This window comes from Ctenopharyngodon idella, chromosome 4, assembly GCF_019924925.1.
Source record: "Ctenopharyngodon idella isolate HZGC_01 chromosome 4, HZGC01, whole genome shotgun sequence".
In the NCBI taxonomy this organism is placed as follows: Eukaryota; Metazoa; Chordata; class Actinopteri; order Cypriniformes; family Xenocyprididae; genus Ctenopharyngodon; species Ctenopharyngodon idella.
In genome coordinates, this window is record NC_067223.1 from 24,940,125 (window position 1) to 24,967,525 (window position 27,401).

The window sequence follows — 27,401 nt, forward strand, 5'->3', positions numbered from 1 at the left end:
GCCATCCAATGAAATCACAACCAAGTTCTCTTGGATTGCCTTAGGGTGATAGATTATATTAAATAGGCGTCTAATATTATTCACAGTACTTCTTCCGGGTATAAATCCATTTTGATCTGCGTTAACCAATTTATTAATTAATTTGCCAAGTGTACTTGCTAGCAACTTGGATAATACTTTTTGGTCAACATTAAGGAAGATAGGTCTGTATCCGACTTCTTCAGGATTTTTAGGAATTACGTGATAATAGCTTCAGAAAAGGTCTGTTCCTCCAAAGAGATAGATGTATTAAGAGATGCTCTTCTGGAGATAAAGTGGGAAGATTATATTTGCATAAGAATACATCAATTGCTTTTGGGTCCGGGTCAGTTTCTGAGGAATATAATTTTAAGTAAAATTCTTTAAAACATTGGTTTATCTCTTTAGTTACTGTACAATGAGTCCCACTTTTTGTCTTTATTTTATGAATTATCTTTTCACTTTCTGTTTTCCTCAATTGTCTGGCTAATAATTTATGAGGTTTCTCTCTGTTACAATAGGACCAGCCAGGAGACAGGAGAGACGTTTAACAGATTGTTTATTGAACACATGCAGAGTAGATGGTGACAACAGGTGAGTATGCAGATGCAAGTTCGTGACTGGTGAATGGTATAGAGAATGATACTGTCCTTTGTGGTTGCAGAGTGCCGATGGAGAATGATACTTGCTGACTGGAGACGATGACTGCAGACACTTCACACACAGACTGGATACAATGGAGGGAACTCGGAGACAAGGGAACAGGTAAGTAGCGAGGAGAGTCCTTGAGGTAAGCCTACAGGTAAGTCCTATGATGCGAACGAGACCGGACAATGTGACTGTGTGTGTGAGTGTCTTAAGTAGTGCTGGTGATGAGTGAGCTGATGAGGTGCAGGTGGCGGTGATCAGTACTCAGGGGAAGCTGTGCGCTGTGATTGGTGGATGTTGGAGCCCAACCCAGGTACTGATTCCAAGAGTCCTGGTGGCCATGACAGTAGGTACGGAGGAAGCGGCCGATCTCCTGGATCTTCCGTTCCGTCTGCCCGTTCGTCTGAGGGTGGTAACCAGATGAGAGGCTGACGGTCACACCTAGGAGCTAGAAGAAAGCTCTCCATACCCGGGAGATGAACTGCGGTCCTCTATCAGACACGATGTCTTCAGGGATACCAAAGTATCGAAACCCATTGTTGAACATGATCTCTGCCGTTTCCATGGCAGTAGGGAGACCTTTCAGAGGGATGAGACGACAGGACTTTGAAAATCTGTCAACAACGACCAGTATGCAGGTATATCCATCCAATGCTGGGAGATCGGTGATGAAGTCTACTCCTAGGTGTGACCAGGGTCTGTTTGGAACGGGCAGAGGAAGAAGCTTGCCGGATGGTAGATGGCGTGGGCTCTTTGAGATGGCGCAGTCCCTGCATCCCCGCACGTACCTTCTGACATCGGCAGCCATGTTGGGCCACCAGAAGTGCTCTTTTAGCAGCGAGAGGGTTTCATTGACCCCCGGGTGGCCAGTGCCAAGTTAAGTATGTGCTGAGTGAACCAGTGGAGTGCGCCGTGTGCGGATGACATACTGCAAGCCCGGTGGGCAACCCGGCGGAGTGTTGGTGGAGGCATTGGAGGAGGGCAGAGTTTCCGCAGACCAAGTGATGGGGCTGACGACAATCTGCTCTGGGAGAATGGGTTCAGGTTCCTCTGTGTTTTCTTCTGGAGCATGAAATCTAGATAAAGCGTCCGCTTTGACATTTCTGGAACCAGGTCTATAAGAGATGGTAAAGTTAAAACATGTGAAAAACAGCGCCCAGCGGGCCTGTCTGGGGTTGAGTCTTTTAGCGGATCTGAGATACTCAAGGTTCTTATGGTCCGTTAGGACCAGGAAGGGATGTTTAGCTCCCTCCAGCCAATGCCTCCACTTCTCAAAGGGCCATCTTGACTACAAGAAGTTCTCGGTTACCGATGTCATAGTTCCTCTCAATGGGACTTTCTATGGAGGTGGTGCAAACAGGGAGACGATTTGAGCTTGGCGGTCGTGGAACTGGAAGTGCCGAGAAACAGGATGGGAAGCAGGTGTCGCCCCACTTCAGGACTTCTCCAGTCTTCCATGAGAGGATGGGATTGTGCTGCTCCAACCACGGGCGCCCTAATATCACGTCAGCAGTGGAACCCTCCAGAACCAGCAGATGGATGTCTTCCACATGAAGGATGCCGACTTGAATTTGTAGTGGACCTATGCTCCGACTCACTTGCCTTCTGCTCACAGGTTTGCCAGTTATCGAGTGGATCTGGTAGGTTGACGGCGTACACTTGGTCTTGATACCGAGCTGACGGCAGAGGGCGCCGGAGATGAAGTTTCCTGCTGACCCAGAGTCGAGGAGGGTGGTAACTGGAATGGAGATATCAGCAGCAGTAAGTTGTACAATAGTGGTGAGTGGTTTCATAGTACTGACATTCGGGATGATGGCACTCACCATGGGACGAGGAGGGCGTGTTGGGCATGCGGAGAGTACATGCCCAGGAGAACCACAATAGAGGCATAATTTCTGGGTCAGCCTTCTCTGCCGTTGAGCGGGTGACAGACGAGTAGATTCCACTTGCATGGGTTCGTTGGCTGGTCCTGGAGTGCTGACGGATTCTGGTCGGCAGAGGGAGGTGTTGAGCTGTTGCTGACCCTGGTGCTCATCGAGACACGACTGCATACGAGTGGCAAAACAGATGGAGAGTTGGATAAAACGTTCAAGGCCGATGGTATCCTCGTATGCAGCAAGATGCAACCGCACTCGAGGATCCAAACCCTGGCGATATGTCATCATGAGCGCTTGTTCATTCCATCCGCTTCTGGCAGCGAGAGTTCTGAATTGAATGGCATAATCATTAACAGACATGTTTCCTTGCTTCAAATTATAAAGTTTCTCACCAATAGATGCATCCCAGGAGGGTTTCCCAAAAACTTCTCGGAAGTGCTCGACGAAGCTGGAGTATGATTGAAGCACAGGGTTATTTTGTGACCAAATGGAGTCAGCCCATTGCAGCGCTTTGCCTGATAACTGGGAGATCACAAACGCTACCTTGGAGTAATCGTTGGGGAACAAGTGCGGTTGCATCTCCAGGGTCAGGGAACATTGCAGGAGGAATCCGTTGCACTCCTCCGCCGAACCAGAGTAGGGCGCTGGTTTGGCCATGGGACTGACGTACACAGGCGGTGAAGGAGAGGTGGTGGTGTTTGCGGAAGTGAAGGTGGGTGCTGATGGTGGTGGATGAGTGGAGAAAGTGCGACGCAAAGCGTCCACCAAATCCTGGAATTGATCGGGTTGACTCATGCTTGTGTTCCGCTGTATGGGTCCGGTCTTCTGTTACAATAGGACCAGCCAGGAGACAGGAGAGACATTTAACAGGTTGTTTATTGAACACAAGCAGAGTAGATGGTGACATCAGGTGAGTATGCAGATGCAAGTTCGTGACTGGTGAATGGTATAGAGCAGGGATTCCCAAAGTGTGGTACGCGCACCCCCAGGGGTACGCGAGAGGAAAAATGTAATGGCAGTCTGTTTTTTTAAGTGGGATTTTTCCATACAATAAAAAAACATGAACAGTAAACATTTCCTTTGTAATCACTTTTATTTTAAATAAAAAACTATAATTTATTAGTTTTTGATAGAAACGTAGAAGAAGACAGCTACTGTCTTCTTCTACGCACTGCAGGCTAGGCTATATACGTGCCAACACGTTTCATTCATTCCATATATATATTATAAATATGCTTAACTGGCTGAAATCAGGGAAACTGTCAAGTGGGACGTCTTATGATAAAGTTGTTAGTCACGAAGGAGGAGAGGGACCAAGAGAGAGTGAGGATTTGGAGGCAACAGAGACGGAGAGAATAGAGAAAGAAAATGAGCGGGAGTCAGAAGATGCACCGGAGGAAACCGAAGAGGAGGGAAGGTGATGGCAAAAAAGAGGTGATGAGGGTGAAAATAACTGTGCTTTCTGTTACTGAGCCTGTGTCTGTCACTCATCCTCTTAAAAGTGGAAGCTTGTGCGTAGCTTTGTTGCATTATATTGAAACTTTGTTGATGTTGTTATTGTCATGCATGTTCTGGTTATTTGCGCATGATTAAAGTCTTTATATGGCGATAAAACAAAGCTTTGTTGCATTTTTTTTTTTTGAAGTGGGGATTGGGGGTGCGCCAACCCGGTTGGGACATAGAAGGGGGTGTGCAGGAAAAAAAATTTGGGAACCGCTGGTATAGAGAATGATACTGTCCTTTGTGGTTGCAGAGTGCCGATGGAGAATGATACTTGCTGACTGGAGACGATGACTGCAGACAACACTTCACACACAGACTGGATACAATGGAGGGAACTCGGAGACGAGGGAACTCGGAGACAAGGGAACAGGTAAGTAGCAAGGAGAGTCCTTGAGGTAAGCATACAGGTAAGTCCTATGATGCGAACAAGACCGGACAATGTGACTGAGTGTGTGAGTGTCTTAAGTAGTGCTGGTGACGAGTGAGCTGATGAGGTGCAGGTGGCGGTGATCAGTACTCAGGGGAAGCTGTGCGCTGTGATTGGTGGATGTTGGAGCCTGGCGTGTCTGTGACACTCTCCAAATTCAAAATATTTTTGTTCAACAAAAAGAAATATTTTATTTATTTTATTAGAGACTATTTTATTGTATTCAAACCTTAACTGTAAAATTTTCTTATAAGTGTCTTTTGAGGGGTTTAGTGCATTTTTATTGTCTAACTCATGAATTTGTTTCCCTAAATCCATTAATTCCTTTTTGTATCATTTATTTTGGGACCCTGGATATGATATTACACAACCTCATATGCTTTTAGTTTCCCAGAGCAGTCCAGGTGATATCTCTGGCTTATCGTTAGTATCGAAAACAAAATTCCAGTTGTGAACTCAAGTAGTCAATGAACTTGGGTCGTCCGTAAGTAGGGAGTCCATCCTCCATTTCAGACAGGGAAAAGACGTTTAATCAAGGACAGCCTCAAATGAAATTGGGGCATGGTCTTAGATTAATATATCATGAATTTTAGAATTTATAATACTAGATATAAGGTTGCTGTCCACCAGAAAAATAGTCAATACGGGTATATACGTTATGTACATGCAAATGAAATGTATAATCTTTCAGTTGGATGTAGTAGTCTCCATATGTCTACCAATTTAGAGTTATTGATGAATGCATTAAAAACATTTCTTGAATTAGATTGTGGGGAGCTTTTAAGCAATGATCTATCAAGATAGGTATCAAGGACACGTCTAAAATGTTCCCGCCTACAACACGATATGTTTGAAACAAATTAGGAATAAGAGAGAATGCCTTTCTAAAAAAGTCTGTTTCATCATGATTCGGCCCGTATACATTTATCAACGTAATCCGAAAACCATAAATCTCACCTGATAAAATAATGTAACTATCACAGTGGTTGCAGGAAGGCAGACACAGACGGAAAATAATTAATCCAAAATACTGGTTTTAATTATAAATCCAACAGGCGGAAGATCAGGTACAACACACGCTTACATGGATGGTGATCAGACAGAGATAGAGTGAACAAGGGGAACTTAAATAGCAAACACAACTGAGGATAATTAATAGAACACAGCTGACATATATGAACTAATAATGATAGTAACTGGGGAGACAGATGAGTGGCGGGAAACTGAACAAAGGAACGTTTTTTAGGTACTTTCCACTCATATAGCATTCAAGCATTTAAGTATTCCAGGTACTTTCCACTCATCTAGCATTTAAGCAAAAAATGGTTTAAAAAGTGTTTTTATTTGTATGTGGAAGGACATATTTTCAGCCAAGCGCTGTGTGTATATAAACACCATTGCACTGAAGTGTTATTGTGAGTGAGCCATCATTTCTTGTACAGGACTGTTATTACCATCACACCTTATCACACTGCTTTACAGACACAAGTGGTTTGCACACGTCACTCAAACACAGAAGTAGGAAACTCTTCTCTTTCAGTTCAGAGAAAGAGAAACTGAAAATGAAGAGTAGTTGAGTTTTTGTGTGTTTGTGTCTCTGTATTCATGCAGTAAAATGGCAGAAGCCAGATTTTCTGAGGATGAGTTCCTTTGTTCAGTGTGTCAGGATATCCTGAAGAATCCAGTGGCCATTCCCTGTGGACACAGTTACTGTAAGATCTGTATTACAGACTTCTGGGATCAGGAGGATCAGAAGAGAGTCTACAGCTGTCCTCAGTGCAGACAGACCTTCAGTCCAAGACCTGCTTTAGCTAAAAACACCATGCTGGCTGAAGTGCTGGAGGAACTGAAGAAGATTAAACTTCCTGCTGACTGTTATGCAGGAGCTGGAGATGTGCAGTGTGATGTCTGTACTGGAAGAAAACACAAAGCCGTCAAGTCCTGTCTGGTGTGTCTGGAGTCTTACTGTCAGAATCACCTTGAACAACATGAGAGTTTATTAAAAAGAAAGAGACACAATCTGACTGATGCCACTGGACGACTGCAGGAGATGATCTGCCAGAAACACGACAAGATCCTTGAGGTTTTCTGTCGCATTGATCAGAAGTGTATATGTGTGCTGTGTACGATTGATGAACATAAAAACCACGACACTGTATCAGCTGCAGCACAGAGGACAGAGAAACAGGTATGAACTTAAAGAGGTCCCCTTATGCTCATTTACAGCAAGGTTATTAGTTTTTATTAGTTTTAGTGTTTTAGTCTTTTTTTGTAATTTGGGTTATTTGTCAGGGGCAAGATTCAAAAAGGTCAGAAAAAGTATTGTGGAATAATAACTCAACAAAAACATAATACAATTTTAGAAAATATTCATTCAAAAATAAAACCAGTACATAAAATGTACAAACCCGATTTGAATCACAGCTTATATAGTGTTTTGACATCGACAACCCAAGTGCATTTTACCTCAAATTTGCAACTAGTTAACTTTCTAAAGTAGCAATTGCTTCTCGGGTCGACTTTAGCACACTGACAAAATTATATTTAGAATTAAAAATATTTTTATACCACTTTTTAATGTGTGATTGTGTAAAGGTGTTCACGAGATACCAACCTTTCGTGAACTTGCTTGCACGGAGGGGAGGAGCTGTGTGTGTGTGCGCGCACGCACGCACGCGCGTGTATGTGAGAGAGTCGCGTGAGTGAGAGACGCAGGGAGAGGAAATGCAGCTGAATGTTATTTGCTCTATGAAAGACATTGACAAAGACGAAAACTAAGGACATTTAATCTATAATTTTATTTTATTTTAGTTAGTTTTGCCAAACACACATTACAGTTTTGGTTAGTTATCGTTTTTTTGTAATGCCTCGTTTTTATTTTTATTTCAGTTAACGACAATGTTTTTTTCCCACCTAGTTTTCGTTTTTTCGTTCGTTTTCGTTAACGATTATAACCTTGATTTACAGGTTCATAATTTTGACTATAGGGTCTACTAGAATATATTTATGTCATTTACCCACTGTTTCACAGACAAGGCTTAAGCTAGTCCCAGACTAAAATGCATGTGTGAGCTGTTTTAACTGAAAGTAACTTGCACTGACATTGCTTAAAATATGTGAGTGCTATTGTTTTGTCTCAAGATGCACACCAACGATATTTTTTTTTCTAGGGTATGTCTATAAAGCTGCTTAAAAACTCTAATTGAAGGCCTAATCCTGGCTTAGTCTAAGCCCTGTCTATAAAACCGGGCCTTAATGTTCAAAAAACTCTCACACTCAAACTCACACCGGAGTAGCTGTAATGACAAGAATGTCTTGTAAGAGATTGAGGTGTTTTTTTGTTTGATGTAAGAGTGAACATAACAGTCTCCATGTACTCCTGACATCAGAGCCACTGAAGACGCAGTAGATTAGTTTTATTTTTTAAGGGAACACGCCACGGATCAAATATACACATGCGATTTCTAAATTAAGCTTTATTACCAAAGTTGGGAGGAGCACATTCAAATAATCTATCCAATCAACACGTCATCTAAACCAGCTGTCAACAATCAGTAATCAACATATCTACCCAATCAGCATGAGTGCAGGCCTATAAATAAACAGCAAACTCACCCATGATTCCTCGACAGTTTTCAGCATTGGATCTGCGTAATAGCCTCTATGCCAGATTGAACTCTTCCCATCCAATGGCGAGTCCCTCTACTCCCAGATTCCTTTGCTGCACTCCGCCAATCCAAGGAGCACCTACACTCCGCCACGTGTCATCGCCAAGCCTCCGGCTCCATTGCGGCGTCACCAGCCCATCTGTTCCGCTCTCCACACTCCAAGACGCCTAGACCACCCCTCACCTCCACCATTAAGACACCCACCATCTTCCTCGTCATCTTCATACTCCATGGCCCAGCCAAATATACCTGCAATCGAGAAATGGACAGTGCTGGGATTAAGGCAAGCACTGACCAGCGTGGACGTCCATTTCTCAAGACGCATTAATAAACCTGCATTATATGAATTGTATGCAGTCAGCTTGCGCTTCTAATAAATCCTCATCACCCTTCAAGGCCGCCAGTAAAGCGACCAAAATCTTTAAGGGCAAAAAAACGCATCCCTCCCGGGCAAGACCGGATTGTCTCCGAACGTCAGGCTGGGGCAGTGAGCCTTCAGCGAGCCTGGGCCGGGCCCCGGATTCTGCTGCTGCTAAGCCCCACCCTCCTCCTCCCTCTACTCAGCCACACTCCGCAGCTTTTTCCGGCGCTGCACCCCGTACAGAATTACCCGCCCCTACCAGTGAATTTCTTCTCCCTAGCGTGAGGCTGCCTCCACTAGAGTTCCAGGCCCAGACAACTTTTCCTTCTTTTCCTCCTACTGCCACCAACCTTTTTCCCCATCAGTGGCCTACAGCAGACCCTAGTGTGAGGCTGCCTCTGTTAGTGGCACAGGCCCAGTCGGCATATTTTCCACCCCAGCCTTCCCTTTCCTTCCCTGTCGCTTCCCAAGCCCCAGGGGCCGTCCCAAGCGTGAAGCTGCCTCCGCTTTCAACGTCAGCCCCGGAGTTTCTCCCTCACAACCCTCTTCTTCAGGCAAAATCACAATTTTCTCCGTTTACAGCATCACAGATGCCCATACCTCCCAACGCCATCGCTTCGTAACCACCCCATCATCAGCTACGTCAGAGCCCAGATTTTATCAGGTACACTTAAAGATCCAGCTAATAACCCATCCCGAATCCTTTCCTTCAGAATTTTGCATCACGTTCAGCTGATACACAGAAATCATTTGTGCTGCTTTTCCCCATAGGAGGCGCGAGCTAAGCGACTATCTCACAATATTAGCAGAGCTTGCGTTATCCTATCGAACTCAACAAAAGATTGTGTTTGTATACTGCTGATGAAGAGTGTTAGAAGTAATTTTTAACCATCAAGTTGGTCTGCATTAGGAAGGCCGAAAAAGGGGTTTAGATTGGGGATGGTTAAAAACAGTGTCTCTTGAACATGACAACAACACACTTCAACTCAACCAGGCCTCGACCCTTTATTTTGCGTATGCCTTAGGCAGGAATTAATTAATTCAGGGATATTGTGACATGTTCATTCCCTAAAGAAATCTCAAGATTACAATGGCGACATTTCAGGGAGTTCAGAATCAGTGCGCACTGATATAGAGAATAACTCCCACTGATGGACTTTGTGTTTTGCAGAACTTGTTCATGCTCAAACAGCAACATTACACACTAAAAAAAGATCAACAAGAAAGAAAAAAGCATAAAGGATCCCTTTAAACCAGTAATTCACCCAAAAAGATGAACATTCATCATTTACTCATGTTATTCCAAACTGGTATGACTTTCTTTTATTCTTAAGGAATGTCTCATCTGTCAGTATAGTCAATAGGGTCCAAAAGTTTCAATCTTCAAAAAGGACATTAAGGCAGCATAAAAGAAATCCATACAACTCCAAGGGATCGAAGTCTTCTGAAGCGATAAGAAAAATCAAATATGGTGGCATGTTTAATCATGTGACATGCATGAGACAGTGAAGTCTGATGTTATTGATGTGTCACCATATTTGATTTGGGCTCTAGAAACAGACATTCTTCATAATATCTTCTTTTGTGTTATGAAAGGGAAAATCAGAAGTTTGGAAAGACACAAGGACAAGTAAACACTGAAAAAATTTACATTTATGGGTGAAGTATCCCTATAAATCTAGGCATTGATGAAATAATACCGGCACTTATGAATGACACTATAATGGAAGATACCATGGAAGATCTTTAAACCTTCAAATCTCACCACTTTAGTGATACTATATCTGTTTACTTGATTATTCATGTGTTGTTTCTCTTATTATTGGTTTGTCATTTAGGACCAGCTGAAGGAGACGCAGAGGTTGTTCCAGCAGAGGATCCAGCAGAGAGGGAAAGATCTTCAGCAGCTGAGAGAGGCTGTGGAGTCTCATAAGGTGAGTCTGGAGAAGAAGAGAAGTTTGAGAAGTCTCAGTCAGGACTCACTGAAGCCACTGTGTGATTGTGATGTGTGTCCTAACAGCGCTCTGCACAGACAGCAGTGGAGGACAGTGAGAGGATCTTCACTGAGCTCATCCGCTCCATTGAGAGAAGCCGCTCTGAGGCCACACAGCGGACCAACGATCAGGAAAAGACTGCAGTGAGTCGAGCTGAAGGACGACTGGAGCGTCTGGAGCAGGAGATCAATGATCTGAGGAGGAGAGATGCTGAGCTGGAGCAGCTTTCACACGCACAGGATCACATCCATTTCCTGCAGGTAACAGAGATCTAGAGAACAGGATCATAGTGGACTTGAGCAAGAGACTCACAGAGAAACATTTCATGAGAGCAGAATGAGCCGTTGACTGAAGTGTTGACCTCTGTGTTCAGTTATTATATAATCATCAGTCAGACTCTCATCTGATCATCTTCTTTTGAAAGAGACACACTTACAAATACAGTTCAGCTCTGGAAATCTATTAGGAAAGATATACTGAGCTTCCAGACAGCAACAGATCAAAACTTCACTAATATTTCACAAGTTCGCCTGCCCATTCAGTCTGAATGGCTAATGGTAAACAAACTTGGCTTGCTGTCCTCGCAGGAGGCTCGAACCCCTATAACAGTACTGTGCAGAGGGAGAATAAGAGAAATAGAGGAGGAGATGTGGATCAGGAGGGCTGCTGGAAGAATTGTCACTGGGATGACGCAGTGACTGCTGCTTATATACGCTTGTGAAGATTGACAGGACTGAATGTTTAGGCTCCTCCCGAACCTACATTTGGAACTACATTTCACAAGTTCGCCTGCCCATTCAGTCTGAATGGTAATGGTAAACAAACTTGGCTTGCTGTCCTCGCAGGAGGCTCGAACTCGAGGCTCGGCTTGAGCTCCAAGCTAAACCCCCAAAAAGATACACTATATTTCCAAAAGTTTTTGGATGCCTGCCTTTACGTGCACATGAACTTAAATGGCATCCCATTCTTAATCCGTAGGGTTTAGTAAAAACAGGGCCCACCCTTTGCAGCTATTACAGCTTCAACTCTTTTGGGAAGGCTTTCCACAAGGTTTAGGAGTGTGTTTATGGGAATTTTGACCATTCTTCTAGAAGCGCATTTGTGAGGTCAGGCAGTGAGGTTGGCGAGAAGGCCTGGCTCACAGTCTCCGCTCTAATTCATCCCAAAGGTGTTCTATCGGGTTGAGGTCAGGACTCTGTGCAGGCCAGTCAAGTTCCTCCACACCAAACTCACTCATCCATGTCTTTATGTACCTTGCTTTGTGCACTGGTGCGCAGTCATGTTGGAACAGGAAGGGGCCATCCCCAAACTGTTCCCACAAAGTTGGGAACTTGAAATTGTCCAAAGTGTCTTAGTAAGCTGAAGCATAAAGAGTTCCTTTCACTAGAACTAAAGGCAGGTGCACACTGTATGATTTTGGCCACGATTTGGTCGCCTGAGACAAATTGAGAATCCTAAAAGATTCCTTTAATCCTAGGCAAAAATCTGTAGTTGGAAGATTAAGAGGTAAAGTGCTGCTGGAGCTTGCCGGGTTGGGACATGGTTCAAAGGAAGGGACGGGGTCAAATGCTGGAAGAATTGTCGCTGGGATGACGCAGTGACTGCTGCTTATATAAGCTCGTAATGATGATTGACAGGACTGAATGTTTAGGCTACTCCCGAACCTACGTTTGGAAGTACATTTAAAGTTTTTTATACAATGTGAAATCCATGAACTTGATGGTACCAGTTTCACCCATCTAGATTTTCCATCTCTTTACTTATCATTTATCATCTTATTATCAATTGTTTTTACAATCTTTGACTTATACTACACATTTTGAGTAATGCTTTCAAAATCAGATAATCTTCAAACAGGAAAACCTTTTATAATAAGTTTCATTAACATACTGATGAATTTGACAGTGAAGTCCTCAAACAGGAAGTGAGGCTGTATATCAGCAATGCTTCAGCGTATTTAAATCACAAAACCTGACCTTGTGATCGTGTCCTAAGAGTCCTTGTGAATTTCAGAGCCACTAACTGCTCAAAAGTTATAAAGAATACTCACTCTACTCGTTGCCTTTGAACTGCTTTTCCTGATCAAATCTACTCAACCCTGTCATGTGACGCCATTGATGCTCTTGATTGTTACATTTATTTTATTGCCAGATGTTTGATCAAGTGTTTTCCTAGAAAGTTATACATATGGTTTAAGTGTCAAACACTAGAACTTATAGCTCTAACATGATATAATGAATATGAGAAGAATGAAGCTGATGCTGTGAAAGTGCTGGACTGAGGAGAGTTACTAAAGATCAACAAGAGCTGCTCAAATCTGACAGTAGTGCAGGTTATTGGCTGAAGTGTGGATGTGATGAGCTTTGATTTCTGTTTTCTGTAGAGTTTCCAGTCTCTCTCAGCTCCTCCTGAATCTACAGACTTAAATGACGATCCCTTCAGTTCTCTCTCCTCTTTTGATGGCGTGAGAGAATCTGTCCATCAGCTGAAAGACAAACTGGAGGATTTCTGCAAAGAGGAGCTCAAGAAGATCTCTGACAGAGGTAAAGTCCTGGAGATTCATCTGCTCTCAGAAATGATCCTCCATCATCTCATATCATGTAGATCATCATATTAGAAATGTCTTAGGGATGGATGCAGGGATGATTTTCTCTTGTCATGATAATCACACTCTTCATGTCTGTTGATTTCCACAGCCACTTTCACCAACATTGTTCCCAGGACCAGGAACGACTTCCTACAATGTAAGTCACTAAGAAAACAAGCAGAAAAACTCACTGAGTGTGTTCATGTTCTTCCTGTAGAAGGAGAAAGAAAACATGACAGAAGAGTTTTATAGTTGATCATGTAAATGATGATTAGCACAGGATATCTGGTAAACTGTACTGAGACACTGCTGATATATTGAACATGAAGAGTTCAGATACATTAAAAGATCAGATTGATCATTCCTGATTCTGATGTGTTTTATCTCCATCAGATTCCCATCAGCTCACTCTGGATCTGAACACAGCACATAAACGCCTCCGTCTGTCTGAGAGGAACAGAGTGATTACTTACACTAACACAGAGCAGCCGTATCCTGATCATCTAGACAGATTTGATATTTTGTGGCAGGTGTTGTGTAGAGAGAGTGTGTGTGGACGCTGTTACTGGGAGATTGAGTGGAGTGGTGTTATGTTTGGTGTGTTTATATCAGTGTCATATAAGAGCATCAGCAGGAAGGGACGGGGTAATGAGTGTTGGTTTGGATATAATGATCAGTCCTGGAGTTTGAGGTGCTCTTCCTCCAGTTACTCATTCATACACAATAAGATAGAGACTAAACTCCCTGTAAAGCCCATCATCAGCAGTAGAATAGGAGTGTATGTGGATCACAGTGCAGGAACTCTGTCCTTCTACAGCGTCTCTGGAGACACAATGAGCCTCATCCACACAGTCCAGACCACATTCACTCAACCGCTCTATGCTGGGTTTTATGTCGGTTATACTGGATCATCAGTGAAACTGTGTTGATGAATCAGAATAGACTGTAGAGAGATTCTACCCATAATGCTTTGAGTTCATGATAGATCAGTAACAGTGAGATGTTGTAGAGTCTCTTACTTTCTCTTCATTACATGACAGTTTTTCCTCAATCGATTTGACATTTCTCCAAAGTAATGTAACTGCTCTCAAAACAGTTAACACAGTGATCTAAACACACTCTTACCCCAGCCAAACAGTTCAACTTTAATGCAAAATAAAGCACTGCATTTTTTTCTAGTAATGCATTTATTAAGTAAATACTACAGGTGTATTGTCTATTGATTTTAGAACATTTTCAGCTGTGGATGTACAAATACACTAATGAAAATACATGTTTATTGTAATGTTTGTCTAACAGGTTTTGTTATATGGGTCATTGACAAAGCTTCAAAAAAGGTATTTTTAAAAAATCTTTTCAAAACTGATGAAATGCACATTTTTGAGTCTTGAACAATGTGTTTAAACAGGTTACATAACATTTCAAAGTGTTTAAATTCTTTTTTTTTTTTTTACTTTTTCGTCAGGCGGTACAACCAAATGTTTGTAAATATATATTATATTATTGTACGACCTGACATGGAAACATAGGTGTACCAACCTACCCATACTTGAAATTAGCCGTTTTATCAGTATTTGAGAGAGATCTACAAACCTTTTCACTCTGCCACAATGATCTGTTGATTTCCTCTGGATGTCGCATTATCAGACTTAATGGTATTATCTTGTCAATTCATATAAAACAGCTATATTTGCAGTTGTGCCACTCTGGCTGAATCCACAATTCCTCCTATACCCTGCTTTCCACTACACCAATGCCCTCCACCAATCTCTTATCCTCTCCTCCTTTTTTACATCCTCCTCTCTCCTCATATGACCTCCCTCTATCTGTTCCTTTCCTTCTTATTACACCCCTTCCGCTACCCACACCACCTTTACACTTAACACTTATTTCTTTATTTTCCCCTTCTCTTGCATATTCTTATATTCATATTCTTTTCTTGCTCTATGAATACTTTCCCTTTTATACTTTCCCTGTTACATTGCGCAGTTGTGATAAATGTGTAAACAGATAGGAAAACTGAATTTCCTGTGTTGTGTGTATTATTAACAAAGCAGTTATCAGTTTGGGGCCAATTGAAAACATACAAAGTGCATTTGATAATATGACAAATTCCAGAGTTTTGTTTATTGTGTTTGGACAAATAGTACATAAATGTTTGTGAATTGTGTAAAGCCAATTTTAAAAAAAAACTGCGATCATTTTTGATTGGATGTATTATGAAAACATTGGAGAACTTTGTGCGTAGTGTTTTGAGAAAATGATTCACATGATTTGCAATTTGTGTGAAATGAATGAAAACGTACAATATGTTCAGGACAGTTACAATGTGTTCAGATCACTGTGTTAACCTTTGAGAACAGTTATCCAAGTTTGGAGAAATGTGTCAAATCTATTGGGAAAAACTAATACTACAGCTGAACTTCTGTCAGTGAAATAACATGTCAGAATAAATGTGTGTAATGAATCCTCATATAGACAGTAAGATCAGTGTGTGTTTGTGAGTCATGATGAGTGACGGTGTGTATCTGTGCTTTACTCAAGCTCTGTGATTTTCCATCTAACAGAACTGCTTGCTATAATACAGGAAAAATATAAATTATGTTATGAAGGGTAAAATGAGTGTTGCACAATGTATTTTTTATATTTATGCATGTGTTCACATGGAACTGCTGTGTATTCTTTTTGTGTGGATTGTGGCGTTTTTCTTTCTTTTCCAAGCAGTATTCCCTAAGCCACACCTCTATTCTTCTAATTACATCAATTGAACTAATTGGTGATGGACGTTGAGTTGGCGCGTAAATATGTTCTCTTATAAAAGGACAGCTGTGACTGGGACACAAGAGAGCAAGTACCACGGTGGAAAGGGTAAAGGGGCAACACCATGCGGTCGTATCCGGAAACTGGTCGACGAGAGAACGAGCGAGAGAGTCACGTTTGCGTCGGCATCTAGCAGTGAGTGTGTTGCATGTGGTAAGACGGCCTATGGCCATGTGAGTGCACAGCTTTCTGTAGACGAATAAAGGCGGATGAGCTGGCGGTTCGGTGACGCAGATGCCTATCAGAGGCTGAACTGAAGCTGGACTGTCTACCGAGTTTGGACTTTTAATGTTTGTTTTCTTTCTTTTTTTTGCTCCTTTTTGATTCAATTGATTGTAATAAAAAGTCTTTGTTTGAGCTTTTGTTCGAGTGATGTTTTCCACTGTTCCATCACTGTAAAAAAAAGAACCTGTGGGCTAGTGAGTTCTATAGTTTTCCTGGGGTTTTAGTTTAAACTCTATGTGGCGTAGTCGGCTACAAAAAAACGTGTTTTATATAAATTTTACTACTACTATTGAAATCTAATCTAATCGAACTCGGCCGCTGACATAAATTATCATATAGGAGTTTAAATTGCAGGTTTCTCCCATAGTGAACCGATTGAAACTAGTGTTCGTAGGTGTGAGTCAACACTCGCAATCATGTCAGTTTTAATTGTGTCTAAATGTTCGCACGGTTTTCGGTTAGTTTGTGTAGTTCAAAGCACAGTGAGTTAAACAGATCACATTTTATTTTGTGTCAAAATTACTGCAATATTATTATTTTGTCAGCTTGATTGTGGCGTTGTGACCTCTTAATTATAAATTCAACAGACAGTGCTGTTATGACAAAATGATTGTATTTATTTCTCAGACATGCCACCATCTTTCTGCAAAATGCTTATTGTTAAAATAAAGTTTAAGAAGCGGAATCTCTGCTCACGTACTTCATACGTAAATAGGTGAATACATTGTTTGCATTTAATCATGATAATGTCACCGCATGATCGATTCATTAACCGACACGACTCTTAACTCATTTAGCAAGACAGTGTCTAACGTTACGTCAGCTAGCGCTCTGTTGCTGTTGATATTCAATTGCAATTTGACTTTGTTAGACATGCTGCTGCTGTACAAAACTAGGATTGCTGTAGCTCCGTTTGATATGCCAATAAAAAAGCGAAAGCCTATTTCACTTTGAAGATTTCAGGAAAGCTTATTCCTGTATCCTCATGCAACTATGTTGTCTGCTGACTGCTGCAGCATAAATGCAATAAGCATATTTGAATCGCTAGGTGCTAACATGCCCAGCAATTCACTCTGAGCATTAAACAGGACTGTTAACATAACACACCAATTAACCTCGTGTGTCGCTACTGATAAAGCAGACAACGCAAAAACACACAGTGATATAGCACAAGAAATTGAAGAAAACCATTTACTTATCTATATATGTTGAATTCAGAGGAACTCTGTAGCGCGCTGCAAACTGCTATAGTGAATGTAACCAGCCATTTAAATGTGTGAGCAACAAGCTCATTGGCTGCAGAAGTGACATGGACCAATCAGCTTGTGCCGGTAGTTAATGCTGTAATGATCATCAGCTTGCATTAAGGACCCATCATCCAGCGCCATCTAGAGTTTCATGACTGAACTATGTATTTGTAAGTGTTCATTATAGTGTTTAAATAAAATACACTTTAAGAGATTTTTGAAATAGATTTTAAATATACTAAATTGCTACTTCATTATTAGAAAAATGTAATTACAAATGTTTAATTATATAATAGTGTACATGTAACTGACATTAAAGTATGTCAGTACATTCAGAAGTACACTTTTACCATATTTCCCAGTACATATAAAAATGTATTAAAGTGTAAAATGTATTTAAAAAAAAAAAAAAAAAAAAAAAAAATCACTCAACTAACTGCATTTAACATACATTTAAACTATAATACATTTGAATTAAATGACAAATAATATGCATTTAGTTAGTTGAAAACATTACATTTAATTCAAACTTAAGTGTGTTATTTTTAAGTATATTATTTGGGTAATAAGTACACTTTATAAAAGTATACTTCTTTTTCACAAGGGTTTCTGACAGAACCTGAGTAAGTAATAATTAACAAAGGTAAAAACACAACTCACATTATGATACTATAAAACAAGTCAATGTAAATATGTAAACATATCTACTTCCCCAAAATCTGTCATTTGTCCATGTGAAAAGTTGTATATCAGGTTAATAATTACATGAATGAAATAACTCTATCAACAATATTTGTGGTATGATATCAATCACCACAGAAATAAATGTCAACTCTTTCTTTAGTTAAAAAAAAAAAGGAACTTACAATGGAAGTAAACAGGCAAAGCAGTAAACATTAAAATACACAGTTTCAAGAGTATAGCCACAAGACTTAAACATTGTGTGTAAATGTCACTAATTTTGTCTGTGTACAATTACAGCCAGTGTTTCTTTCTTTTTTTTCCTTATTTGTCATAACATAAAATTGGTAACTTTTGTAAGATATGAACATGTAAAACGGTGTGACAATCTATATCAAATCTGGATCTACCTTATTTATCTGAAGCAATATAAATCAAGTACAAAAGACAGTAAATCAGGACACTATAAAAGGAGCATGAGAGGCTGTGGGGATGACAGAGCAAGAGCTGGAAACAAACATCAGTGAAGAATGAAGGCTTTAGTATGTATACTGCTGCTGTTGGAAACCTTTGTGTTTGTCGTCCAGCAGCAGGTAGATGGAGGACTCAATGAGAATGAGATCAGTCAACAGATCAGCTCTGAGGACGGAAGACAGAATCCACCTCAAACAGACACTTTGAGAGCTGAAGCTTCAACTGACAGCCAACAATACTGCAATCTGGGCATCCCTGACATCCATGCAGCACTGAGAGAACTGACCGCCACCGTTACAGAGCAGAAAGAAAAGAACAGAGAACTGACCGCCACCGTTACAGAGCAGAAAGAAAAGAACAGAGAACTGACCGCCACCGTTACAGAGCAGAAAGGAAACATCAGAGAACTGACCGCCACCGTTACAGAACTGAGGGATGAGATGAACAAGAAAAATGATGGTACTTCACCAAAACATTCACTCTTTTATCAATGATCCTCAAAGTGACACACCAATGCAATACATTGTATAGTATAAATGTTAGTGTAAAGTTGAGTGTATACTGTGTAAATTGTGTTATCTATTACAATAATCAGTGTAAATGTCATTTAACAGAATCTTTATTCCTTCACAGAAATTTCAAATCTTACTCTGAGTCAAGTGGAGTTGAGAAAGGAAAATAGAGGTGAAAGTGTGCTTGAATGATGTTAAATTCAGTGTATACATTCTCAGTGTAATACAGTAATATATCACAATATTGCTTATGTTTTTCAATAACAGACAGAGAAATAGCTTTTTCAGCTTCAATGATGCAATCTGGCAGTGGATTTATTGGTCCTTTTACCACTGAAATCACACTAACCTACAGGAACGTCTTCACAAACATAGGGAACGCCTACAACCCAATTACAGGTAATTATCAATGAAATGGAGTCATAAAACTCAGTTTATAGTAATGAAAACCCTTCTGCTCCATTCAGAACTCTCTGCAGTTGTGTAATGTGTATAAGAGAATTAAATGATCTGTCATCTTTCAAAACTATTACAGTGTGTTTGGTAATTGAGCAATCATACAGGAAACAGCTGATTCTGTATCTCTTGTTATTTGATTTAGGTATTTTCACAGCCCCACTGAAAGGAGCGTACATGTTCAGAGTCTCTGTATATAGTCATGCCCCACCATCAGCAGCTGTATCCATTTATAAGAATGGAAAGCTGGTGGTTTCAGCAGATGATTATCATTCTCAGGGTGGGTTAAACTCCTCAAATGGAGTTGTGTTGATCCTGGAGGTTGGAGATGTTGTCTATGTGAGACTTTGGTCTAACAGGAGGATATTTGATAACCAGAATAATCACTGCACATTCAGTGGTTTCCTACTGTTTCCCTTAAGAGAAGATGATCTTTACAGAATGTGATTCCAATAATTCAGAACTGTCACTGTATGATTTATGATGAAAATCATGAAGAATCATTAACATATAAACCTGTATTAATGAGGACTAATGTGTGTTTGAAATGTTCAATAGATTACTGTATAAAAGTCAGTATAATACACTATATTCATAAGTTCTGATCTGTCTATACATGTACGTTTGTATAAAGAGTTTCAGCACTGAGACAGACAGGACCCATGAATATCACATGTGACTCAAAAGTGTTTTGTTGAAGTATTAAATCTAATAATATTAAATAATACCTTTTTAAGTGTATCTTGTTACTGATCCTTGATCTGTATCTCTTCATCCTACAGAAATAAATAAGAGAATAAAGAAACATTGTAGCATTTCTTTTCCTCATATTTTCATTAATATTTCCCCAACAAATCAGTAGTACAGTAATGTTTTTCGGTGTGTATTTCTTAACACCTTTAACCTTATTATTTATTATTCTCAGGTTAGGTAAAGTAAGTCGAGTCTGGCCTAAATTATAAGCATTTAAAATTACTTACAATTTGGTCAGAAGACTGCTCTGTGGTACATTCTTGTTCAAAGTCTTAAAACACTATAAATCAAGCCAAGGTAGGCAGCTTTTGTAAACAATTAAATTTCTTTTAATTGGTTACTTTTCTTTTTATAATAAACAAAAATGTAAAGGCAAATAAAACTTCATCATTAAAGTATAAAATACAGTAATCACTCTTTTGAGTCAAAGGTGTAGTCAGCTCTGGGCTTCCCATCTTCAGCTTGGGGTTTCTTGTCCTCAGCTCTGGGCTTCTAGGCCTCGGGGTAGTGACGTATCAGTATCCGAAGAGGCAATCAACTCATCAGTCTTTTATACTCATGTTGTTTATCACAGACGTTGGGTTATCTTCTTGATTGACGTACGTTGTAACTTTCCCAAAGTTTCCGAGATCCTTCTCAAGGCCTCGCAGGTGCAAGCTGTCTGGCTTTTGTGTCCTTGAACTCCAGTAAACTCAGCCAAGATGGCTGATGTCCTTATAAGGTTCTAGGAGTAGAACCACAGTTCTCTGTGTCCTTGAACACACACATAGAACCACACACACTTCTGTGTGCTACAGTCCAGTTCTGCTCCTCCTTCTCATGGACAGGCACACACACACATATCCAACAATAACTGTCCACCTCTAGCCATACAGCATAATACATTTCTTAGAAACAAACAAAAATAAATCATAATAATATTTTAAGCAATGCCTAATATTTAATACATTGGCCAAATGTGTAGTAACAGACATCCAAAATCTAAAAAAGGAGGCAGGGTAATTGCATTTTCTTGATATAATACAACAATATGTTAGATCAACAATGATTGCTTTGAAGTCACAATATCATATGTGGTATAATAATGGCACTGTCATGTATTTCATGACATGACATTTAGTCTTAATGTAATTTACAGTTTTTGTCTCTAAAATATTGGTTTATTGTTGCCTCTCATTCTTACCAAAAGCTGATTTTACATGCTTCAGACAAGGAATCAAACAAACCTGGTTCTATAAGGGAATTGTGGGACAAAAGGGGAAGGTCTTCCACTTCTACAGTATACAATCTAGTATCTAATGTAACAGTAGATCAAAGGCTAATCCCATTTTCATTTAGACAGTACAGTATATGCCTAGCAAGCAGAGGTGGGTAGTAATGCGCTACATTTACTTCATTACATTTACTTGAGTAAATAAAAAAAAAAAAAAAAATAAAAAAAAAAAAACCACTTTTAAGAGTAGGTTTAACTGGCCATACTTATACTCAAGTAAATTTTTAATTACTGAAATGTACTTTTACTTCGCTACATTCAGTGACGTTCGTCCCGTTACTGTTAAATAATATATAATTTAATTTGTTTATATTACGTACAGGCTACGCTGCGTGCGTGCCTGAATGCGTCAACTGCTCACTTTTGCGCCACGCGGGCTCAGTCAGTCAGTCAGTTCTAGACGATATAGCAGAGGGGCAAGGAGAGCTCGTATCGATTGAGGCAGAGCACCCATGGCCTCATATTAAACATATAGTTATATTTTTTTCGAAAATGACCAATCGTTTCGCTAGATAAGACTCTTATTCCTCGTCTGGTATCGTTTAAAGTGCTTTTAAGCTGCACTGAAACTGTAATTTTGACCTTCAACCGTTTGGAGTCTATTGAAGTCCACTATAAGGAGAATCATCCTGGAATGTTTTCATCAAAAACCTTAATTTCTTTTCGACTGAAGAAAAAAAGACATGAACATCTTGGATGACATGAGGGTGAGTAAATTATCAGGAAAATTTTATTTGAAAGTGGACTAATCCTTTAAGACGAGGAGTACCTGAGGCAGTGGCTAAAGGCGCTAAACTTGAAGTGCCCACCCAAGCGCCCTTATGTGTGTTCGTACCATTTCATGGACGGGAGGCCGACTGACGAACACCTTTACCCCGAGAAATGGCTCGGCTACGATGTTCCAGTAAAGAAATCACACCGGGTGCTGAACAGGTTGTCAGATTCAGGTAAGCTAACTTAGCTAGCCATGTGCTTGTTAGCCTAACATTAGATTTGTGAAGTCCGTTCTATGAATACATTTGAGATCAGTAACGAGCAGATAACAAAATACAACGAATCTTGCATTATTACCATTGCCACCTATGGTACATATTTACGATAGTATTATGGTATATTACAGTCTTACAATAGCTTACATTATTCCTGTAAGTTGCAGAAATTGCAGATGATAGCAGGCCAGCTAGCTATCTCTCATTCAGATATTGATATTGACCTACATATTAACACTAGAATTAGAGATTGTGTGTATACTGTCTCGGTTTTAATGCATCTCTCTCACACACTGTTCTGTTTGAGAATGGGTGCCATCATATATTAATTCTCATGATGTATTATTACGAATGTAAAAATATGTTTATGGTTACATTATTAACATAGATGCATCGATGAGCGTCAGTGATCAACTGTGAGGATGCCCCTGAACTGTGATGCAGAAACACACTGGGACGATCCATCTGTCTCTGACCACAACTACACTTCAAAATGACAACTTAACCTGAAGCCACCTACATCTGATATGAGAACACAATGCGTTGAGCCAGCACCACTGTACATAACTCTGCTGAGAAATAACCACCTTTGTCAGCTCACAGGGTTGACATTGGATTCATTTCATTCAGTCGCCGAACACCTTACCAGTACATACACCAACAGCTTCCAGATACACACTTGGGATCAGCTCCTGATGACTCTGATGAAGCTGCGTCTTAATTTATTGTAGGGTGATCTTGCTGAAAGGTTTGGTGTTTCAAAACCTGGTGTTGTGATAAACTCATAACTGCAAATTCAGGGTTCCTGGAATACCTTCATCCAGGCGATGAAGTAATTACAGACAGAGGCTTCCCCATAACTGATCTCCTCAATGAAAGGAAGGTGAAACTTGTCATTCCAGCATTCACCAAGAGAGGCATGCAACTCTCCGAAGAAGACACCACCAACACCGGGCACATCGCCAATGTATGTGTCCATGTTGAGCGGGTCATATGACTTCAACTTCAAAATCCTTTCTTACAACAATTCCAATTAACTGTCACGATCACCGTCTGTTCCTGTCAGTTCCTGGACTCCATTTCCCATAATCCTCCCTGCCAATCACATGCACACTCCACACCAATCACCTGTTGCCACATACAGCTTAGCACACTACCTGGACTATAAAAGACTCACACACACACCACCTGATTGCGAAGTCTTGTTTAACTGTTGTTGCAATTCTGAGCGTTTATATCCTGTCTGCCTGTTTGTTACCGATCCCGTTGCTGCCTACCTTTGATCCTTGCCTGGTATTCTGTTCTGTGAGTGTTTTCTGCCTGTCCTGACTATTGCCTGTATCCTGACTACGATTCTGCCTGTCCCTGCTGTTCCTGTTTGCCCCTGCTTTGACCCTGCCTGTACGACCACGTTCTTTTATAATAAAGCTTGCAAATGGATCCCTGCCTGAGTCCAGCCTCATTACATTAACCTTACCCCTAAAATTGATCAAATTTAGAGAATTTGCCCGGTGTAACCTTCTAAGCAACATAATTTCTGATGTAGAGGATGAATAAGTGTTGATTTGTAGGTGTCTGTCTGTGCTGTGGTTTTGATTTAACTAATCAGTGTAAATAGTGTATGTAGTTATTTTTATAAACCTTTACAATGTGACCAGATGTTATCTGTTGTGAAGTTTTTTTAATCTTTACAACGTGGCCAGATGTTAGCTGTCAGTAATTTCTTATAAAACCATATAATGAGAGCACTGTAGATTCCCCTCTAAACGAACACCCTTACAACTGATTTTATACAACTTATATTAAATTATACATTTTCTAAAACACAAATCACACAGTTATCTCTTGTTTAATAAAACTGATTTAAAATAATTCCAGTCTTCTTTACCTACACCCTCTACATGCTGCTCCATCAACTCCTGACAGTCCCCATAGGTTACCTCTGGCACGTCTTTAATGACATCCCATTCTTAATCCGTAGGGTTTAATATGGAGTTGGCCCACCCTTTGCAGCTTCAACTCTTCTGGGAAGGCTTTCCACAAGGTTTAGGAGTGTGTTTGTGGGAATTTTTCATGAATGGACTTATTGCACAGGTGGCAACCTATCACTGTACCACACTTGAATTCACTGAGCTCTTGAAAGCGACCCATTCTTTCACAAATATTTGTAGAAGCAGCCTAGGTGCTTGATTTTATACACCTGTGGCCATGGAAGTGATTGGAACACCTGAATTCAATGATTTGGAGAGGTGTCCCAATACTTTTGGCAATATAGTGTATATATATGATTCCTTGTATTATGCTCAGTACTTACCTAATGTAGACGGTCTTGTGGCCATACTTACCTATTGAGTTAACATGGCTTAATCCATCCAGGTGTGTGGAGTTTCCATGTTATTAGCTGAAAGCATGGCCGTAACCACCAAAGACATTGAGGGGGACAAGTCCCCCTCAATAATTAGAAATGGCCAAACTGTTCCCCTAATATTTGAAATTCTTGCACTGCTCTGTTGCACTTCATTATGCAGCGCTCTGTATGTTGTTGTTAGGGTGACAAAAAGGTTTTAAAGTTACATTTTAGTCTGGTTACTGCTCTGCCTCAGCGGTCTACAGCGCTTTTCAATGTCAAAATGAATGAGATGACCAATCATATCAAAGTAGGCGGTGTTTACTGTTCTCAGAAGAAGAACACAAAGCGTCAGTTTATGTTGAAAGAGAGTGAGGTAAGAAAACATTTAATACATGTTTTGCTATAGAAATGTTAAAAGACTGACAGTAACATCCAGAGATGCAAAGACTTTTTTTTTTTTTCAAATGTGGTTGTTTTTAATTAAAAATATGCATTTATGTGATTTGTGTAATTCCTAACTGAGTGACGAGACTTTTACGTTTTTGACACATTAGGCAATTTAACGTTTGCATATTTATATATATTATTTTCAAATGGTTCAAAAATGATTATTTCCTAACTAGAATAAGACCTAGAATTTCTTCACTGTTTTCTTTATTTATGCTTTACAAAAAATTGTTCCCCCCCAATGCTCATGACATGGTTACAACCTTGGCTGAAAGTGCAACAACATTCATGGTGGGTTGAGCAGGATTGAGTACAAACGTGGTGTTGCTGAGAATGGTTTAAAAAGTCTGTCCATAAACACCGTTGCACTGAAGTGTTCACGCCTCGACACTGACCCAAAGAAATGGATTGAAATGGACTCTGCTTTACAGACACACCTGTTTTACAGACGTCACTTAAACACAGCACCAGGAAACAAGAATCACCTGACTTCAGAGTAAGAGAAACTGAAGTGTAGTTGAGCTGTTGTGTGTTTGTCTCTCTGTATTCATGCAGTAAAATGGCAGAAGCCAGAATTTCAGTAGATCAGAATGAGTTCCTGTGTCCATTGTGTCTGGATCTCCTGAAGGATCCAGTGACCACTTCCTGTGGACACAGTTACTGTAAGAGCTGTATTAAAGACTACTGGGATCAGATGAGAGTCTACAGCTGCCCTCAGTGCAGACAGACCTTCAGTCCAAGACCTGCTTTAGCTAAAAACACCATGCTGGCTGAAGTGGTGGAGAAACTGAAGAAGAGAAAACGTTCTGCTGACTGTTACGCTGGAGCTGGAGATGTGCAGTGTGACGTCTGTACTGGAAGAAAACACAAAGCCGTCAAGTCCTGTCTGGGGTGTCTGAACTCTTACTGTCAGAATCACCTTGATCAACATGAGAGTTTTTTCAGAAGAAAGAGACAGAATCTGACTGATGCCACTGGACGACTGCAGGAGATGATCTGCCAGAAACACGACAAGATCCTTGAGGTTTTCTGCCGCACTGATCAGAAGTTTATATGTGTGCTGTGTATGGATGAACATAAAAACCACGACACTGTATCAGCTGCAGCACAGAGGACAGAGAAACAGGTATGAACTTAAAGAGGTTTCATTATGATTATTTACTCTTTCATAATTTTGTTGGTAACACTTCAGAATACTGATCTTTCATTAATGAATAACTACACAGGATCAAATGAATAACGCATTATTAACACTCTGGTAACTACTATTACCTAACAAGAAACTCTGATTAATGAATTAGTAAGTAATAGTGCTCAGTTGAAGATGGTAGTTCACTATTAGCTAATCAGTAACTACTGTTTTTTCATACCTCCTGGAAAACTACTAAGAACTACTATATACAGGTTCATAATTAACAAGAATGATGCATAATGTATAATTTATTAAGTAAAGGTCATGGTAACACACTAGTAATGACTGAAGTATTACCAAATACTTCAGAAGGAATTAATAATTATTTGGATCAGTATTCTAAAGTGAGAAACATGATAACTCTCTAGTAACTACTGAAGTCATTTTAAACCTTTGATGTTTTTGAATGTTTTTGTACAGTTTTGTACAGTAAATCCTTCTGATGTATTTGGCAAAACTTAAGTAATTACTAGTGGGTTACCATGATCTTCACTTTAGAATACTGATCCAAATAATTAGTAGTTCCTTTAGAATGATGTTGTAACACTTGAGTTATTACTTACAAAACCTCCTCATTTGTGTAATTCCTAACTGAGTGTGACGAGACTTTTACGTTTTTTGACACATTAGGCAACTTAAGTTGAGTACAAACGTGGTGTTGCTGAGAATGGTTTAAAAAGTGTTTTCTTTGTGTGTGGAAGTAATTATTTTCAGCCATCAGAGAGTGTGTGTGTGTGTGTGTGTGTATTGTTGTTGTTATTTTTTTCTACAATTTTGGGGCTATTGGATCACAAAGACTGTCCATAAACACCGTTGCACTGAAGTGTTCACGCCTCGACACTGACCCAAAGAAATGGATTGAAATGGACTCTGCTTTACAGACACACCTGTTTTACAGA

General features: G+C 40.2%; 2 protein-coding genes across 2 annotated transcripts in view; both read left to right on the plus strand.

Moving 5' to 3' along the window:
- LOC127511460 (uncharacterized) overlaps positions 1–27,401 on the plus strand; it is an 87,387-nt gene that overhangs the window by 12,723 nt on the left and 47,263 nt on the right. Inside the window, exon 2 of the mRNA XM_051892274.1 lies at positions 26,335–26,436. Within this exon, the coding sequence (XP_051748234.1) occupies positions 26,335–26,436 (102 nt within the window). The remainder of the gene's footprint in view (positions 1–26,334; positions 26,437–27,401) is intronic.
- Positions 5,779–16,260, plus strand: LOC127511125 (tripartite motif-containing protein 16-like). The gene is made up of 6 exons (XM_051891722.1): positions 5,779–6,661; positions 10,341–10,436; positions 10,523–10,756; positions 12,880–13,039; positions 13,193–13,240; positions 13,477–16,260. Exons 1-6 carry the CDS (start codon positions 6,089–6,091, stop codon positions 14,010–14,012), a joined length of 1,647 nt encoding a protein of 548 aa, XP_051747682.1. The 5' UTR covers positions 5,779–6,088; the 3' UTR covers positions 14,013–16,260.